General features: G+C 38.9%; 2 protein-coding genes and 1 long non-coding RNA gene across 4 annotated transcripts in view; 2 read left to right on the forward strand and 1 right to left on the reverse strand.

Moving 5' to 3' along the window:
* The window catches only part of SYNPO2 (synaptopodin 2), a 156,613-nt gene extending 155,896 nt beyond the window's left edge, over positions 1–717 (reverse strand). Inside the window, exon 1 of one of the 2 annotated variants that reach the window (XM_010985523.3) lies at positions 456–717. In XM_010985523.3, coding sequence (XP_010983825.3) covers positions 456–560 — 105 coding nt within the window. In that variant the 5' untranslated portion in view covers positions 561–717. The remainder of the gene's footprint in view (positions 1–455) is intronic. The other variant, XM_064477746.1, reaches the window with a different exon arrangement.
* Positions 1–6,912, forward strand: part of LOC105093645 (uncharacterized) — a 259,967-nt gene extending 253,055 nt beyond the window's left edge. The window contains exons 9-10 of the long non-coding RNA XR_010377472.1: positions 1,792–1,978; positions 6,833–6,912. This is a non-coding gene — a long non-coding RNA (uncharacterized LOC105093645). The remainder of the gene's footprint in view (positions 1–1,791; positions 1,979–6,832) is intronic.
* Positions 6,913–18,583: 11,671 nt separating this feature from the next.
* Positions 18,584–19,406, forward strand: part of SEC24D (SEC24 homolog D, COPII coat complex component) — a 113,702-nt gene continuing 112,879 nt past the window's right edge. The window contains exon 1 of the mRNA XM_064477897.1: positions 18,584–18,604. The gene's annotated coding sequence lies outside the window, so the exon portion shown is untranslated. The remainder of the gene's footprint in view (positions 18,605–19,406) is intronic.

A 19,406-nucleotide genomic window follows, 5' to 3' on the forward strand; every position in this document is an offset into this window, starting at 1 on the left:
ATAAATGTCATTACCAACCCTTCATAAGAGTCCTCAAAATAGCCAAGCCAATTGGTTATGCCGAACTGAGCATTTCTTCTCTGCTAGAGCCAAGCAAAGGGACGTGAAACAATAACGTAGCTGTATATTCTAATATTGCCTAGAAGAAACGTTCCCAAGTGTCTTGCTGGTTGTCGGAGAAGCTGATTAACTAGGCTTTTCTTCAGCTGATAAATATAGCGCTCTTTTTTCCCCTATTAATTGCTGGTTAATTACATAATGCTGTATGTTACTCTCCAGAGTTTCTTTGGGGAAAAAACAAACGAACAAAAACACCTAGAAAAATTCTATGTCCGCTCCAAAATCAAACTTATATACGGACTTCTGCATTAGAACTTGAAAAAACCAACAACAGGTTGCTTTCATGCCTTCCTTCCCAGCCCAGATCGGTGATAACATCTCTTCGGTTGTCCTACCTTAGCAACTTGTAAGGGCTGCTGCTGCTCCTTGCCACCTTGCAGTCTGAACCCCCAGGGCGCCCCTCCGGTCATGGAGATGCAGATAAAATCCCCCGTGCCCATTTTCTTCTTTTAATTGGGTAGCATGAAGAGCTTGAAAAGACAGATGAAGCCTGGGTGCGGCTGAGGATGTGCACTCAGCCTCAGGCTCCCGCCAAGAAGGCAGGACTGGGGCGCGCGGAACCTCCGCTGGAGCCGCCGCCGCCGCCGCCGCCGCCGCCGCCGCCGCCGCCCCGGCCGCCGCCGCGAATTTGCTCCGCTAATAGGATCATTCACAAGGCGGCAGAGGCGCTAGAGGCATGGAGGACACAGCCCACTCTTGCGTCACGCTCCTTTGCTCAGCCCACCTTCAGGGAATGGAAAGAGCCTCACACATAGGACAATGTCCCCATTTGGGGCAAGATGGGGGCGGGGGAGAAAACCAAAGTTCTCTAGCTCAAACTGATTAAATCCCAGCACTGGAAAAAAAGTATGATAGGAAAACTTCCACTTAATAATTCTATAAATAGTAGAGGACACATGAAGGTTTTAACCTCCAGGTCACGAGTGACATCCTAAAACAAAAGCTCTGAGAACTCAACTACTAGAGGATTAGATTCTCCAAAATGAATGTTTTGAGAATTACCACATTGATGATCGAAACAGACAAAAGGGAGTTAAAGTGGGTTAAATTATTGTTTTCCCAAGCTTTCACTGACTGCAGCCTGCAGAACTAATCCCATAAGAAGAGGAAATAAAAGAAAGCAAAACATTTATTTAAAAAAAAACCTTTGTCCTCTGAAAAGTACTTTTCTGAACTGGTGTGTGTATATAATCAGAAGAAGGAGGAGAAGAGAGACAGACAGACACAGAGAGGGAGAGCAGCTTTTCCCCTGGAAACTGCATTTTTATAACTAAATCTGTTGCATGGTTTGGAGTACTTTAAATTTAAATAAGTGTTTCATTTTCTTCCTTCCTTAGCAGAAGGAAACTTTTTAAACCTGCATAATCAGCCAACTGCATACGATGTCACTAATGTTTCTTATTTTTATAGTCTCTCATCATGTGTTCTGAGTCTGGGTGGTCCAATATAAATGTTGATTTTACATGTGGTCCAAAATACTTCAGTGTTTTAAATCTGAATACAGCCTACCAAAAATTGTACAATGGAACATTTTTATTTTCCCATAATTCTTTTATTTTCCATGACATTCATCCACATAAAAACACACTAAATAAAGAAGAGCCTGGGAAAGTTAGTTCATGTTACATGTGGCACCAGACCAGTGACTTCCAAACCCTCTGCTTGTTTCAGTACTAGGAGGCGTTATACAGTGAACATTTACACAGCCCTGCTCCAAGAACCCAAAAGTGTCCATTTATTTGTGCCTCATCACTGGAGTAAGGATGGACCATGTAATCAGAGACTGCTGCACGGGAAGAGACCCTCTGAAGGTCATGAGAACCAGACTCTCATTCCAAGTTTGATTCTCTTCAGAAAGGTGAATTGACTTTACCAAAAATCTTTCTTTCAAAAAAAGAATTTTTCAAGTGACGTCCTAAAATATGAACTCTGAGAGCAAAAGAAAAAGAAGACTTTTTACATTCGTTCTTTGTGCTTTCTCCTGTCTCTGCTCCTCACCCACTCCTGTCTAGCTTCTGTCCCTAAGACAGGAAAAGTTCTCAGCAAGGTCACTTATCACATCCTTGCTTTTGTGTGGCACTTGTCTCATGGACCATGTCCTGCTTATATTATGTTTTCCCTTAGGCTTCCAGGACACAACATGCACTTGGCCGTCCTCTTGCCTCTCTAACCACTCCTTTCTTGCCTTTGGCAGTCCTTGGCCTCTACTCATCCATTAAGCGTTGGTGTTCTGTGCCAGGGCTATGTCCTGGTCCTCTTCTTTTCTTACTTCACACCCTTTCTATGGGTTCTCTCATTCACCCCACAGAATTTAACCTTCCCCCTCAATCCCAAATCCCTTTCCTTAACTACAGGCCAATATATCCAACTGCCTACTAAACCTCATTTTATGTGAATATATCACAGAATTCTACAAGTCAATATATTCAAAATCAAGTTTATTATTATTATTTGGGGATTCTCTCTCCTCCTCCTACGTTCTCCATCTCAGGGTAATTGACTAACCCATTACCTTTTTCTTATGCTTGATCCTCTTCAACCCTGACTCAGATGTAAAGGTGATACTAGAGGCTGGAACTGGAGCAGCCATACTGTGACCATGAGGTAAAGGCAAGGATAACAACAAAGACTCCATCCTGACTGAATTACTGCCAATAGCTGCCCACCTCCAATCTTCTTACTGTGCAAGAAAAATAACCCATTTTGTTTAAACTGCTATGGGTACAGCTTATGATGGAAGCCAGCACATTTCTAACTGCTATACTCAATGAATGGCTCCTTCATCCAGTTCCCCAAGACAGAGAACCAGGAACTAACATATTGCTATAATTTAATGAAGATTTATTTGGTGTCAGGAACTTGACATATAATATTTTATTTATTTATACATTTATCCTCAAAGAAGCTATGATAGGTAGTTATTAGTGTCTCTCTTTTCTGGTAATTAATTCAGTCTTAGGTCCTAGGTGGTAGAGTCAGGATTTGAACCTTTGCCTACCTGAATTCAAAATATCTCTTCTAATCATTGCTATCCTATCTCCAGGCCTTATGTATTTTCTTATACTTATCTTATGCATCCAATTACTTATTTAGACCTATGCTCCAACTTCTAAATAGATTGCAAATTTGCCCCTTCATCCCATTTTCACTGGTATGATTACTTCTGTGTCTGGGCTAGACTTCAACAACCTCTTAACTAGCTTCTCTGTCCCAGCCTTATTTCCACCCTCAATTCATTTTTCGCTCTATAGCCAGGGTGAAATTTCTGAAATGCAATATCTACCCTATTTTCCCTCCATTTAAAGTCTAAGTTTTCTCAGAAAAGTCAAAGTTTCTTTATATATATAACACTTTCTGCCTCCCACTCCTCACTTCTCCCACCTCATCTCTCACCTTGAATTTTATGATTCAGACACACAGAACTACTTTTAGTTTCTCTAACTTGCTTTGTTTTCCCATCTGCTAAGGCATTCTTCCAAGCTGTCTAGTTCTCACCCACACATAGATCACCTGATAATTGCTACTCAATTTTTGGCCTCAGACTGGATAGCATGTTTTCCAGGAAGCTTTGTCTAACTCTCTTCCTCAGTGTTCAGATTAGGTGCTCCTTCTGTGTCCTGTATTTTTCCCTCTCATCCCAGTGGTCCCTTAAAATGAATCCTTCACTCTGTGAGATTAGGGGTCATTTCTGATTTTTTCAGAGTTGTATCCCCAAGTCTAATATAGTTCCTGACACCTAATTGGTGTTCAATTAATATGAGTAGAACAGAAAAAATAGGTAAGATTTCCCAGAATAAAGCAGAGAAAAGAAAGGCAAAAAATTCTCATTTCTTTTCTTTCTCTCCATTTCATTTGACTTGGAAAAACCTGAAACAGAGCAAAACTCTTAATTACACCACTTAGAGACCATGTGAAGTAGGTGTGACTGCCTCCCTAACATTTTGCCTCTTCCCCCTTAGTAGCTACTGGGTGGGGACAATTGATCCTACCACCCCAGCAGCATGGATGAGCTAAAGCAATCAGGGTAACCATTCATCCTTAACACAGAGAGATTAGTTCAGGAATGGGTACAAGCCTAAGCCTGAATCAAGGACATTTCCTTAGCCCCAGTAATTAATTCATAGATGGTCTAACCACAGGGAAGCTCAAGACTTTTCCAGGTAGCTGTCAGGGCAACATCCTCTCCACCCCACCCCTCGTGGACATTGACAGCAACCAATAGAGGAAGCCAGTGTGAGGATGAAACCATCACAAGGTTGTGGTGGCAGAGAGTCTTCCATGGGCCTCTAGCACTCTGTATAACTTTCTAGGTGTGTCAGAATTCAAGGTCTTAATCCTTCTTTTCCTAAGCTATTTCTCAGGGTTTTGTTTGCAGAAAGTAACCTTGAGAAATGTGGTAAATTTCTCAATCCGGGAGAAAGAGCAAGTTTGCTAGCTGATTGTTAGACAAAAACAAAATAAAAGCAATGGATTGACTAACTCTAGTGATCCTTAGCTGTTAGATGCAAACCAAAACTGTGTGTGTAACATCCACCTGGGTCATATCATGTCAACCCTGTGGAGTTTGAGGCAAGATGAACTGTTGTAAACATACTAGTGGTCGCAATGCTTGTTTTGCCCTGAGTAATAAAGCTCTTTGTCTCTACTCAAGATAGTCTCACATCTGCTTTCAGCATCCATGAAACAGTAACAGCGTAACTTAGTAGCTTGCAAGGAGGGTGAAATCAAATCCCAGATCCAATGGGGTGAACCTAAGACACTAGTAGAGAAATAGAATCAGAGCCCTGGTGAAACAACACACAAGCCTGTTTTTTATTTTATTTGAGATTTAAGAATCAAGTCAAGAGAAAAAAAATTATTAAGAGAAAAAAAGTGACTTAAATGGTTTTAAAAATGATCTTTTTAGACTAACTCTAACTCTATGCTATTTAAATCATTTAACACTATCAGATGTTGTTTTATACTACCATTCATTCATTCATTCATTTGATTTTTCATTCGGCAGATAATATTTACACTATCTTTCTCAATTTTGACAGCAAGGTAAGATTTCTGAGCCTAACGTGAACTGGGAAGGCATATTATGAAGCAAAAATATTCCATTAGGAATAACTTATTCTGCAATAATTTCACATTAGCTATCCATGCCTACCTCCTGCTTCTTTTTTATTTTTCTAATTTTTCACTCAAAAATATCATTACTTTCCATTTTGAGCTAATGTCTGTGATCGCTTTCTAATTATTCAAAAACCTAGAAGTTATTCTTCCTTATGAATAACATAGTAAAATACTATTTTGGAGAAAAATAAAGCATCACAGCAAAAGGAATAAACATTTCTTTTGGTTTCTGATCACAATTCCAATGTGTACCTGTGGAGGGGGGGTTCCCCATACCACCAACAAACAATTCTCAGGACACTAGCAGCAGTTCAACTAAATTCTGACACTATCTACCAGGAGATAAGGGCTCAGGCCCACATGACCGCCCCCCACCCCCATTCACACACACTGCAGACATCAGTTGCAGCCCCAGGTTATCATCTTTGCTTCTGACAAACTAACTATAGATCAGAGGTTCCAAAGACTCCACTCCTTGGGGTTGATTAATTTGCTATAGCAGCTTGCAGAACTCAGGGAAACACTTGTTTACATTTACCAGTTTATTAAAGGATGTAATAAAGAATACAGATAAACATTCAGGTAGAAGAGAAGGGTAGGACAAGGTATTGGGATGGAGCATGGGACTCTCGTGGCCTTGTCCAGGGCACCACTCTCGCAGCATCCCCATGCGCTCACCAACTCAGACGTTCTCTGAAGTCTATCTTTTGGGGATTTTATGGAGGCTTCATCACATAGACATGATCAATCATTAACTCCATTTTCAGCCCTTCTCCCTTCTCAAGAGAATGGAGGGGCGTGGCTGAAAATTCCAAGCTTCTAATCATGGTTCTGTCTCTCCAGTGACTAGCCCTCATTCAGGAGCTATCCAGGAACTCACCCACAGTTGCCTCATTAGAACAAAGGCTTGCCTACCATCCAGGAAATTACAAGGGTTTCAGGAGCTCTGTGTGAGGAACAGAGGTCAAATACCAATATCAGAACTAGTGTTCTTATCACTTAGGAAATTACAAAGATTTTAGGAGCTCTGTGTCAAGAATGGGAGGCAAAGACTAATACATATGTTCTGTTATCTCACAACATTATTGTAAAATTATGTGAAATTTAGAATGACCAAAACTGGAAAAATGCACCATAATTTCAATATCTAAACCAAACTTAATGTTTTCTTTACTTTTGGGCCACCAAAACTTGATGCTTATTAAAAGGCCTTAAAAAAAAGTAGCAGGCATCTTACAACATTAGCTAATCTATTTATGTGAGTTAAATTCCAACGAATCACCAAATGAAGCCACATGGATTAAAGTCCTTGTAGGACAAGTATATATTAAAAGTTTCATTTTCAAAAAGCATACTTTATAAAAGTGGCGTGTGTGCGTGTGTGTGTGCATTTTAGGACAATGAAGATGGAGTTAAATAAACTTATTAGAAAAAAAATAGTTTTAGGCATCTGATTTTTCCAAAACATTGGAGGTCGTTTATCTGTAAGGTCAGGGAATGAAATACAATGTTATGACTCATGATGTCTGCTAACTATATATCATTTTGCTGGTTATGTTTTTGCTGATAAATATTCCCTTTTTTTGCATTTCAGATAGTACTGAAACAGCAGAAAAAGTAAAGATAATTTTTAAGAAAAAATGTAAGGTAATGTCAATGAATTATCAAAGATGAGATTTACATGATATCTTCTGTATCTTTATTGTTGTCATTGGTGGGGCAGTGGGGTGAATAGGTTTATTTATTTATTTATTTTAATGGAGGGACTGGGAATTGACCCCAGAGATAACAGACCTTTTTCTAGGTGTTAAAAAATACATCTACAGATGATGGATTTGATGGTAAACATTTGTCAACTCATATTTAACAGTTATGCAACTCTCTGACTATTGGAGAATCACTAATGCATCATCTGCTGGCCTCGCTAGGGCCTGCTGCCACTCGAGTATTTGTGTTGTTTCCTGGAATGCACGTGCATGAAATGCCATGTGAGCAGGTGGTGTGGGGGCTCTGCGGCATTCCAGTGCAGGCGACAAGGAGCCCTGTGAAAGAAGACACCCTCAGGCCCTCCTGAAAGCATTTTCCCTGCTCATTTACGTGCCCGTTCTTGCTTTGAGGCTGAATGTGGTTTGGGGAGAAACCAGCTCTGTTATGAGTGCTGGTGATTGCAGGGCCTTGCAGAGCTAAGGAGATGCGTGCTAGCAACTCCGACTTTTTCTCAAAGCCCAGAGTTGCTGCTTTGCCCAGCCTTACAGCATGAGGGAGGATATTCATTTGCTAGGCCTCCATTACAAAGGACCACAGACTGGGTGACTTCAAGAACAGAAATTTATTTTCTCACATTTCAGGAGGCCAGAAATCTGAGATCAAGGTGTCAGCAGAGTCTTTTGAGGCCTGTCTCCTTGACTTGTAGATGGCTGTCTTCTCCAAGTATCTTCACATAGTCTTCTCTCGGTACCTGCCTGTATCTTAATCTCCCCTTCTTATAAGGACTCCAGTCATATTGGATTAGAGCCCACCCTAATGACCTCATTTTAACTTAGTTAACCTCTATAGCCCCTATTTCCAAAATTCTAAGATACTGGTGGGTAGGACTTCAGTGCATGAATTTGAGAGGATAAAATTTAGCCCCTAACAGAGAGGCATAGCATACAGACAGCCAAACTGCAAGTTAGTTTCCTTTTCCAATACACAAGAATTTATAGAGTATGTGACAGGATAATTTTTGAGATTTTGATAGTTGTGTTTGCTCTTAAGATTTCTCCTTTCTTCTTATTTCAAGAAAGTAGTCAGACCTTTACAATTTCCTTAACTCGAGGATTTTCTGAGCAGAAACAGAAGGTGTTAACAGCGATTCACAGTCTTGTAAGGTCTAAGTGCCATAAAATTATTTTGCAAGGTATCCCAGAGCAGTGCCCTTGAGAAAAGCAGGGGAGGCTGTTAGTCCTGACTGGGAGGGTCTAGTGGTCTGTGGGTCTCTCGAGGAGTGCAGACTGCCATGCTGCTGTCAGGGAAAGAAGGGCAAGGCCTCAGAGGGAAACAGCTGCAGGGTCTTTTAAAGGTAGATGTGGCAGGAGCCGGGGGTGAGGGGGTATGTCTCAGTGCTAGAGCACATGCTTAGCATGCACGAAGTCCTGGGTTCAATCCCTAGTTCCTCCATTATGAAAATGAAGAAATTTTTTTTTTTTTAAAAAGAATGAAATGAAAGGTTTAGCTGCTGGACACCAATAGCAGGGCTCCTTCTCACATGCGTGTTACAGAAGCTGCAGTTGGGGCCTGTCTGCTGGTCAAGACCATGGACAGTCCGGTGACTGATGACCTGATCCTCTGTTGCAAACCCCTGGAAGGAAGGGGCCCTAACCATACCCGAGACTGGCTTTCTGCCAACCCAGTGAAATGGGAGACTAGAGTTGGAATAACTTGATTACAATGATAAAACCATATTCATAGCTAATTAAAAAGATACTTATGCACTTTTGAGCTTATAGTTCATTCATTCATTCAAAAATCATTGGAATGAATGTGTGCCAGATGCTCTTCTAGGTTCAGATGGTGTAGCTATAAGAACCTCAGGCAAAATTCCTCTCTCTCGGAACCTACAGTTTACTGGAAAAGCCAAACAATAAATAAGTAAACAAGAGAGCTTCAGAGAGAAAGGAGAGCTAAAAAGAGAGAGGAACAGGGTGACATGGCAGAGTAATGGGAGTGATACCCATGGGAGATCAGAAAAGGCCTCCCTGAGCTGAGACACAAATGGTAAGGAGATGGTTATTTGAAAGGCAGGAAGAATGAAAAGAAGGGCAAAAATAGGCCTTATCAATACAAAAACGAGATGGAGATTAGTGTAGCTGAAGTGTAGTAATGTGAACCCATTCCTGGAGAATCTTTTATGAAGTTAAAGAAGCAGAAGCTCAAGACCCACCCTTCCAAGATCCCTTCCAAGGCCCCAGAAGGAACACCAACAACGTGTTCACATGTTCATATGCCTTTGTAAAATCTGCCAAAGTAATATACTTGAACTGAATTTGGTGAGGATTGTTGTCTTTTTTCACTCCAACTTCCCAGCCAAGTGGTGGTGGAGTACCCATGAGCATTTTTGGAATCCAGCTAAAGGGAAGATGAGTTGAAGATTTGTTCCTCTTGGTTTTTGATGGAATATGTTTATGTAGTTCTCAGTTACATTCATGTCAAGTTATTGCCAGCTGCGCCAGCCTAGGAATGAACAGCTCCCAGGCATACTCCCACCATTTGTTGTGCCGATTCACCTGGTGTGGAAACACTGAAGGGCAGGGTCAGAGATCTTGTAACATCGACCCATTCTAAGATGCTGCCACTGTAAGTAGTTGGGCAGTAGAGGAGACACATAGGCTGAAATGTACAGCACCACAAACTAGTCTGTGGAAACTTTTTCAATAGCTAAACATAAAAATCTCCAGTGAAGAATTTGTTTCTTATTGATGCCTACTCAAATTCAAAGGTGTCTGCTTTCAGGAATTTGTTAGATAATGCAGCACAAACAGTTATAAATGCACCATGTATTTTTTTTTACTATTATATATGAAAAGTAGAATTTATCAGAATTTCTATGTTTATGGGCATAAACCTAGAGCCATTTTACAGTGCTTACATGAAAAGTCTCATGTAGTATGCAACCCAGTTATCACTCATAAAAACTAACATCAATTAACCGTGCCAGAGGCTAATGGAAAAAATGATATTACAAAGTTATTGTCATATAAACAAGAAATCACAGAGAATTCAACCAAAAATGTAGGGGGGAAAGGTGATTCAGTTAAATAATAAAATATCGTTATTTATCTGGATTTTACAGTGTTTGTAGTAGTTATCAGCTAATTTGTGTGGGGTTTTTTCATAGATAATACTAATACTTTTTGGAGTTTCATAATTTAGTTATCTCTCTTCTGATCTTTTCATTTTTCATCAATCTTTTTACCCCCTCTCTAACTTCATAGCATTACAAGGTAAATTAAAATGTCTGCTTAGCCCTTAGGCTTCTGGAAGGTAATAAAATTTAAAATAGACTTACATTTACAGTGACAAAATATCTAAAGTTGCAAGAGTAGTATTAAAAATGCCTAGTAAATAAAATAAATAATGCTGATGAGATTCTTGAGTGAAGCCTTATATTGAAGAACCAAATTTTAGATAATTTTAAGTAATCTCTTAAGTTGGGAATCACTTTTAACCTATGAAGCAGAAATTTAATTCAAATTCCTGCATTTGTTGCACCAAAGTGATGCTTTCCAGACTAAACCATACTGTGCTGTTAATCTGTCACGAGTTTGCTATATACCCTGCCTTTAAAAGCTGCTTTAACTCATTTACTTAACAAATGTTTATTATTTCTAATGTTATTATTTATTATTTCAAATGTTCTAAGCATGAGGGATATGGAAATTAACAAGTCAGATGAGGCACGTGCTTTCTAGAAACTCATATCTTTGTAGGCAAGAGAGACAACAAAGACAAATAATCCTATGTTTTGTCCGAAAGTGATAAGCACAATGAAGAAAAATAAAGCTGTCAGTGTGAGGTAGGGAGAGACTGGCTACTTCAGGGGAAGCTTTCTGTTGTGAGGAGGTGATATTTGAACAGAGACCTATCCTGTGTCGTTGCAGTAGTGGTGACTGGCACTGCTTATTTAAATCATAAAAATATTTGACTGAGCAAGAAACCATACGTCTACTTTCTTCAGAGGCAGCACGGGTGGTGGGGAGAGGTAGGAGCTGCGTGTGAAGTCAAACCCCAGCCCTGCTGCTAGTTTCTGTACAGCCTTGGGTGCATCGTTCGTCTTTTCTGAACCTTGGTATTCTCCTCTTTGGAAGTTGCTCTGAGCAGTAAATGAGATGTTTCCAAACACTTGTTTTTTAAGCAAATTTTAAACAAGTGCCTGGCCCACAGTAACTTCTTAATAAATTTTTCCTTTCACCCTTCTCTTTGCTTTCTAAGACGATCCTTTCTGGATGGAAACACAGATGCCTTAGCTGAAAGTTTTTGGAAGGAGACAGCTTTTTATTGCAAGTCAGTGCAACGGACTTCCCACAAAAGTGAGGAATTTCCTGGGAAATTGCTAATTATTTGCAAGGCAGCTGGCAATAACTAAGCAGAGGGAGGGTAAAATGGCCATCACTGAGTTTGAGAGCAGGTGTTCAGCTGACCGGATTTCATTACACTTCATATCCCTTTGGAATCAAGACAGGCCTGGATTTGTGTCCTGGTTCTGCCAACCACTAGCTGGTTACCTTGGCTTCCATGACTCAGTTTCCTCCTACATGGAAAAGAAAAGGCTGCTGTGAAGCACTGATGACGCTGGTGATGCTCAGCACTGTGCTGGAGTCAGGAGGCACTCGGTTTATTTGGATGTTATTGTTATTAGTAGTGGTTTGTCACTTTTTAAACTCAGGATGTTTTCCCATTCACAATCCTACCATGAAGTAGTAGAAACAGCATCATACCCTTTAACAGAACTGTGAAATGAGGTCCTGAGAGAGCATGGTTTCACCTGTAGTTTCATCCACGACTGGGATTGCATTTCAGTCCGAACTCCCCAGCATCTAGAATAGTGTCTGCAACTCACTAGGAGCTCAAAAATGTTCGTTGATGCATTGACTATCCTGTCTCCCACTTTTTCCACTGGGCTTCACATCTGGATATAATGGAATTGCTAGACCAGACAGGGATTTGGGAGATTCTTTTTCTATCCTTCAAACAGGGGAATCCCCCTGGCCTTCCAACGTGGCGAGTGAACCAACTTCTACAGACCCTGGATTTTGAGTTTTCTGAAGATAATAGTAGCTGCTCAGTAAATACACATGAAATGAAATTGCATAGAATCAAATTGAATTAAATGGAAACACAGTAAACGCAAACTTAAAACTAACATATTAAACCTGATTTGGACTTTATTTCCAGATTTCAACTTTTGTCGACCAACAAATGGAGTGACAAGGAACAATGCTTTTTTCATCTTTCATAACTTTCTCTTTGGAATCTTGAAGCGGTTATAAAGCCCCACCAAGTAAGTGTCATTTTCTAGACCCTCTGGGGAGAGGGAAACGTGGCAGCCAGGTGAAGCAAATTGCCTGAGGTCACCCTGGCATCAGTGAAAGTGCAAACCAGACTCAGAGCCCTCTTACCCCACCAGTGGTGCACAGAAAAAGCTATATGGAGGACACTTAGGCCATTGCCCTGACCACGTATTCAGGGGGTTTTCCTGCATTTTGTTTTCCAGCACTTTGGCAAACCTGGCCTTAAATATCTCTAGGGATAGCATTTCCTTCCACTTTCCTTCTTCCCAACTTGGGTAATGATGCCAGCATCCAAAAGCTTCAACTGCCAGGAGAAGTTTGTCCATCATTTAAAGTGTAACTTCCAGATCTCTTTTCCTATTTCTATTCTCCTTATTACTATATATTTCTTCGTTTTTTAGTGTTGATATTAGTAATGATTAGGATTATTGGGAATACGGCCATCATATGTAAAAAATTCCTTCTCTGCAAGAAGTTTAAATGCCATTGAAAACTTTTTTTTACATCTTTATAAAGTAGGTTTTTATTTATTTATTTATTTTTTTATAAAGTAGGTTTTTTTAAAAATCAAAATATCAAAGTAATGTTTGAGCAAGTCATCTGTTCTGCAAGATATCTGTAGAATTTTAGGAAAATGTAAGAAAAGTTTTTGAAAGACATACATAAATAAACATGCATAAAAATTTGCACAGTTTGACAATTTTAAAATGTAACATTATGTTATCATTATAGGAAAATTTAATGCACACATGAGATATTTCAATACATTGTTTCTGATGTATCTCATTCATGAGTGCATTTTTAATGAAATATAGTCATCTTACAATGTGTTAATTTCTAGTGTATAGCATAATATTTCAGTTGTACATATATATTCCTTTTCATATTCTTTTTCACTATAGGGTATTACAAGATATTGAATATAGTTCCCTGTGCTATACAGTAGAACCTTGTTGTTTACCTATTTTATATATAGTATCAGCAAATCTTGAATTCCCAATTTATCCCTCCACCTACCCCCACCCCCCTGGTAACCATAAGTTCATGAATGCATTTTAAAAATCCAAGAATCACCTGAATTTAGATAATCAATTTGAAAAGCTGTAAAATCCAGACCAAGTGTGTTATATTTTTGGAGGAATAAAATATTTTAACAAGTGCAGGCAATTAAAAAACACATACATGTGAAATCCAACAGAGCCACTGCACGGAAATGTCAAGAAAGATTATGTCTCTTAGTCTAACATTTTTTGTTAAGTAAGTAGTTTTTTAAGAGGTAGAAGAGGAGTGGATTAAGTCACTGTAACTTTTACTCCTATGAAGTACACACTCAAAGTTAAGCATGACAGAACCTGACTCGGAGGGAAATTTTCAGTTCAAAAAAAAAAATCAGATAATGATCATTAAAACTGATTTCACTCCATTCTTTCCAAATCATCTTATCCTGCCTTAGCAATAAATGAAATACAGATGTTGGAATAAGGCGAGATACTTTGTTTTAAGCCTAGTAAAGCAGAGGCATGCTTTCTAGTTAGTATAACTATTCATTTGAAAAACAAACCCTTTAGTTTCTTTACAAAATTATTTTGGCTAAGGAAACCCTGGGACAGAAATCGTTAAGAATTACCAATAACCCTCAGGAGACAAGCAAATAAATAACAGATACTACCCAGGTACAGTGGCAACTCAGAATCATAAAATAACCCAGTTTCAGAATTTTAAATAACTTTTGTTCGAAGACTGATAAGATTTACAGTATGATAAATGTGCTTTTGCCACAGAATTAACGAAATTACAAACTTACACACATTAATATTCAAGATGCAAAATGAGTTCAGGATAACATCTGACTAACAATGTTCCTCATAAAAGATTAGCAGAACAAATCATTAAGAACAATAACACGGATGGACCTAGTGATGATCATACTGAGTGAAGTAAGTCAAAGACAGATATCATATGATATCACTGATATGTGGAATCTATAAAAAAAAGACACAAATTTTATTTACAAACCAAAAACAGACTCACAAACAGGAAACAAACTATGGTTACCAAAGGGGAAAGGGTGGGGAGAGCTAAGTTAGGGGTTAGGGGTTAACAGACACACATGTTACTGTATATAAAGTAGATAAACAACAAGGACCTAATGTATATCACAAGGAACTATATTCAATTTCTTGTAATAACATATAATGGAAAAGAATCTGAAAACAAAAAATATATATGTATGTATATGTATAACTGAATCACTTTGCTGTACACCTGAAACTAACATTGTAAATCAATTACGTTTCAATAAATTTTTTTAATGATAAGATTTTGATGTGGAAGCATATAGGCAGCAGCTGTATTTGGTAGACAGGGTACATAAATATTATTTTAGTCCAAGGACAACTAATCTCAACAACTTGGAACTAGTAAATAATTTCATTTCTTTGAAGTATGAGTCCATTTGTGACATACAGTTATACTAATTATCACTTGTGCCTATCATTTGTGCCTATGAAAGGCGGGGAAGAAAAATGTAACTATTTCAAGGGTTATCTACTTTTGAAAGAAATTCAGTGGAAGGCATTCTTATTATCAAACAATACATTATCAAACATACATGAAATATAAATGATTACATTCTTCAGATAAGTTTTGAAGAGTACACATGTAATGTAAATATGTGTAATGTAAAAAGATATATAAGGAATTCTATTAACAGAAAGATGAATGACCATCTTTCATAAATATACTTCTTTTAATCTGTAGGAATGACTAATTTGTCCTGATGCACTTATTCACTTTGACCTAGTCTCCTTGGAACAAATAATACATTTTAATTGCAACACAGGTAGTGTAAGAGGAAGTCTGTGACTGAAAAAAACTAAACTAATAGGTACAGCCAGGAATTGGGTCCATATTCTTAAAATTACACTCTTTGGCATTATTCTTTAACCAACCTTGCCATTTGACCTAAATGATACATAACAATGCAGACAACTACAGCAAAGTCTTTCATTGTCATTTGAAAGAAAATGACTGAGTTCAATATATATTTTTACATAATCTAAGAAAATTTGAACATGCAGTCATCCAGCCATAACATATTAGACCTAGAGATACAGCTTTCAAGGTGTCCAAGATCTAGAGCAAAGACCAGCAAACTGTGGTCCAAGGGCCATAGATCTCTGGCAGCCACTCTGCACTCTTAGTGCAAGAGCACCTGCGGACAATATGTAAATGATGGGGTGACTATGTTGTCGTAAAACTGTATTCCCAGAATAGGCAAGAGCTGGATTTGGCCCATGGGCTGAATATTGTTGATGATTTGGTTAGAATAAATGAAAAAAACAGAACTAAATCAATGAATTTTTTAAAAGAGAGTTCTTTGGAATTGTGTCCTGAATGTTAGGGGATAACTTTCAGCAGAACAAAATTCCCACAGAAAACTACTGGAAAAGCCAAATAAAAATTTTTTAAAAATCTATTTAAAGATTTCAGAAGTGCTGAACCTAACCTACCTAGTCCTAACTAGGATTAGGAACTGCCAAAATTTCAGAGAAGGGCAAGAAGCTGAGAGTATAGCCTTTGCCCAAAGAGAGGACTGCTGCTGGGAGCAAAGAAATCAGCAGAGCCTTCATTGAGCTCATGGAGCTAGGGCAGTAGTGCTCAACCAAGGGTAATTTTCCTTGCAGGGGACATTTGACGATGTTTGGGGGCACTTTTGACTGTCATGATGTGGGTTAGGGGATGGTTTGCTGTGGCATTTAGTGAGTAGAGGCCAGGATGCAGCTAAACACCCTACAATGCACAGGACAGCCCTCCATCCCCAACGAGAAATTATCTGGTCCAAAATGTCAATAGTACCTCAGTTGTAAAATCCTGGACTACAGAAACAAAACGAAATTGGAGGCTTAGAATCTTAGACACATACACGCGCGCGCGCGCACACACACACACACACACACACACACACACACACACCAAAGTGTATATTATTCTTATTTCTGGTTTGGTTCAGACATTTGCTAGGGATCATTTTGTTTAGATACTTACATTCTCAGGTATGGAAGTTTCCTGCCCCTATTAAATCCCATGCATGAAGTGTTCTGAACCATCTTCATTCACTCAGGTCCCAGTCCCACCTCAGCAACATTCATCCTCAGCAAAGCGGCTCATCACTTACCCTATTTGATTAAAATCATCCTACCAATGCTTTGTCTACTGCCTTCCTGTCCACATATTTTTTTCTAACTTCACTCATTCTTTTCCATCTTTAAGAATGTATTTCTTTTTTATCAAGAAAATGGCTTATCTCCTTTCTCCCATCTCCTTCTCCTTCAAAATCACTTTTTCTTTACCCTGCTATCTTTCTAGGTTATTCCCGATCCCTCTCCTTCTTTTTTAGCCAAAGTCATGGAAAGAGCAGTCAACATGAACTGTGTCCACTTCATTATAATCCAGAGACTGTTTCAGTGACTCTCTGCAAATGCCTTTTTAGTCAAATCTCAGCTGTAAAACCAATGGTCTTCCTTTAGTCACAATACTTACTGTTCAAGATCTCCTGTGTCCTCCTCTGACACTAACTTTATTCCCCTTCTATCATCATTTTTTTGCCCCGTCACTATCCCACCCACTAAATATACCCCACAAGATTCTGTGTTCAGTATGCCAGTTATCACAGTACCTCTCAGCTTCAAATCCACCCTTCTGCATTTTGTGGTGCTTGAGCTGGGACTCAGGCTGCATTTCTGTTTTGCCAGCACCTCCTTATTAGGTCTGCCAATAGGGGGCGCTAGAGGGAGCCTACAAGGCCAGAGAAGAGAGAAGGGACTTGGGCCTACCTGTTTCCAGTTCCTATAGCAGGTTGTTCCGATAGTGGACTTTGATTCTACTCTGTAGCTACTCCCACCCTTACAGAACCAGTCTCATGACTTCTTGCAGTTGCTACCTGCATGATGCCTTGGTGTTCTTACACACCTTTTCAGTTGTTTAATAACAGAGCCAGTAATACATAGAATGGACATTATTATAACCATCATCACCTTATTTATTCAACAGCAGAGTAATGTTACTTGCTTATATCTTAGAACATTTTGAGCTTACTTTTCCCCTGACTGACATGAAGGGTATATGGAATTTTGGCATTCATTTAGTATACTGATGTTAACCATGAGGAAAGATGTGGCCTCTAAGGTGTAACTCGCAGCCAAGTTCACCCTTCCATCATGCCTCCAAATAAGGCTTCCATTACTTGTTGTGGGATGCCAGAAATTATGGTAGGAGTGGAAGGGGGACCTAAAACTGGGAGAAGTTTGAAAAGTTGAATGATGGAGGGGGTTTCAGTGTCTTCTACATAAACTTTGATGAAATGAGCACCTTTGGGCTAAACTAAGGACATACATAGCCTCTGTCTCAGGATGTAGTAGGCGGCGTTGATAAAACTGAAGATTTAGTCACTCAGGCTTATATATTTTTTATATCATACCTAAGGCCCCCAGGAACCACGATTATTCAAAGAAAGCTTCTAGGTGTGGTAACATCATAGGGGAATGTGTTCTGTGTTGAGTTGTGAGGTCACTGAGAAGGGAGTCAAGCCTGGAAGGCTCTGAGACAGGTGCCCTCGCACTGACTCAGATTTACACCTTTCATTTTGCATCTTCAGGCTTATATAGGGAAGAAGGCCTTGATAGAGAAAGGGATCTTTGGGCCTAGAAACAGGAAAGCTATGAACACACAAAATCTGCCACCAAAATAAAAGAGCAGATTAGGAATCCTTAGAGTTTTAGGCCTCCCAGCCATATGGGGAAACTGAGGGGCAACACGTATTAAAATGTTACAAGGGGGGCAAGGCGACATATGGGAAATCTCTGTACCTTCCTCTCAATTTTGCTATGAACATAAAACTGCTCAAAAAATAGCCTTTTTCAAAAATGTTATAAGGTTTTAAAAAAAATTTGTAATTGTCTTAGCCCAACTATTTTTAATCAAGATTCTATCCCACAACGAATAATAGTAAAATCCTCAAAGAAGTGTCCACTGTGCTTGTTTTCAGGGCAGCAAGGCAGTGGGAGCTGGAGAGACTATATATATCCTCCTCATTATGTGTCTAGAATCAAAAGGCCAGCAAGCAACAAAAAAGATACCAGTAGTGTTCAACAGAATGGTGAATAGGGCTACTGCCCGTGGTTCCTGTGCAGCAGGAAGAAATGAGAGCACGGAAAGCCAGCCTAGCATCAAGAACTGACCCTGAGGGTTTCATGGCCAGGAAGCCCTGTGGTTTTCAACTATGTGGAAGTACAGATTCTGAAGAAAGCAAGAGAACTGTAAGTTATACAAGAAATCACCACCACTTCTTGATTCTTGCAATTTTATCTCACCACTATTTCTCCCCAAATTACTTTTATAAGTCAAGGTACCCAAAAAACCTCTCAAAAAAAAGGCCCCTCACTTTCTTTAAAATGAATAGAAACACTCTAAATGTATCTTAGTTATGATATAATGATTAATGTTATTCAAATAAATGGTTCTAGGAAAATCTACATGACTGTTAGTATGAAAGCATTCTACTCAACTGGAAATTAAAGACAAGCTTAAACTTTACAGTGGAATTCAGTGATTCTCTTTTAATTTATATTCATCTTATATTGATCAGTGAAGAAATTAAAAATTTTAGCCATTTCACAGATTATTTAAAACATTTGGTTAAAAACATCTATCCTGTTTCCGTGAACTGTATGCTTCTCTGTAATTCTGGAAAATCCAGAAATTTTTCCATTGAAGGTTTTCTACTGTCAAATGCAATCCAGTCTATTAACTTACTATGTCTTGGTTGGCCTTTGGGGTTATCGGGTGTTTTTAAAAATTATTATGTAATATGCACACCCATCACAATCTATCGTGCCCTCAGTTTAATATGGGTACCGTTTATGAAGTTTCCTGGGGAGTTGGGTTGCTCTTTATGGTTGTTACTTATATTACTGCTACTAACAGTTTCTTGAGATAAAGAATTTTCTCACATTTGGTATTTCTTTTACATTGCTTTTGCATTGATCATTATATCATAACTGAGCAGTACAAAAGAAATTACCCAGCACTTTTAATGTAGAAACGCCAAGAAGAAAGGCT

Source organism: Camelus dromedarius, chromosome 1 (genome assembly GCF_036321535.1).
Source record: "Camelus dromedarius isolate mCamDro1 chromosome 1, mCamDro1.pat, whole genome shotgun sequence".
In the NCBI taxonomy this organism is placed as follows: Eukaryota; Metazoa; Chordata; class Mammalia; order Artiodactyla; family Camelidae; genus Camelus; species Camelus dromedarius.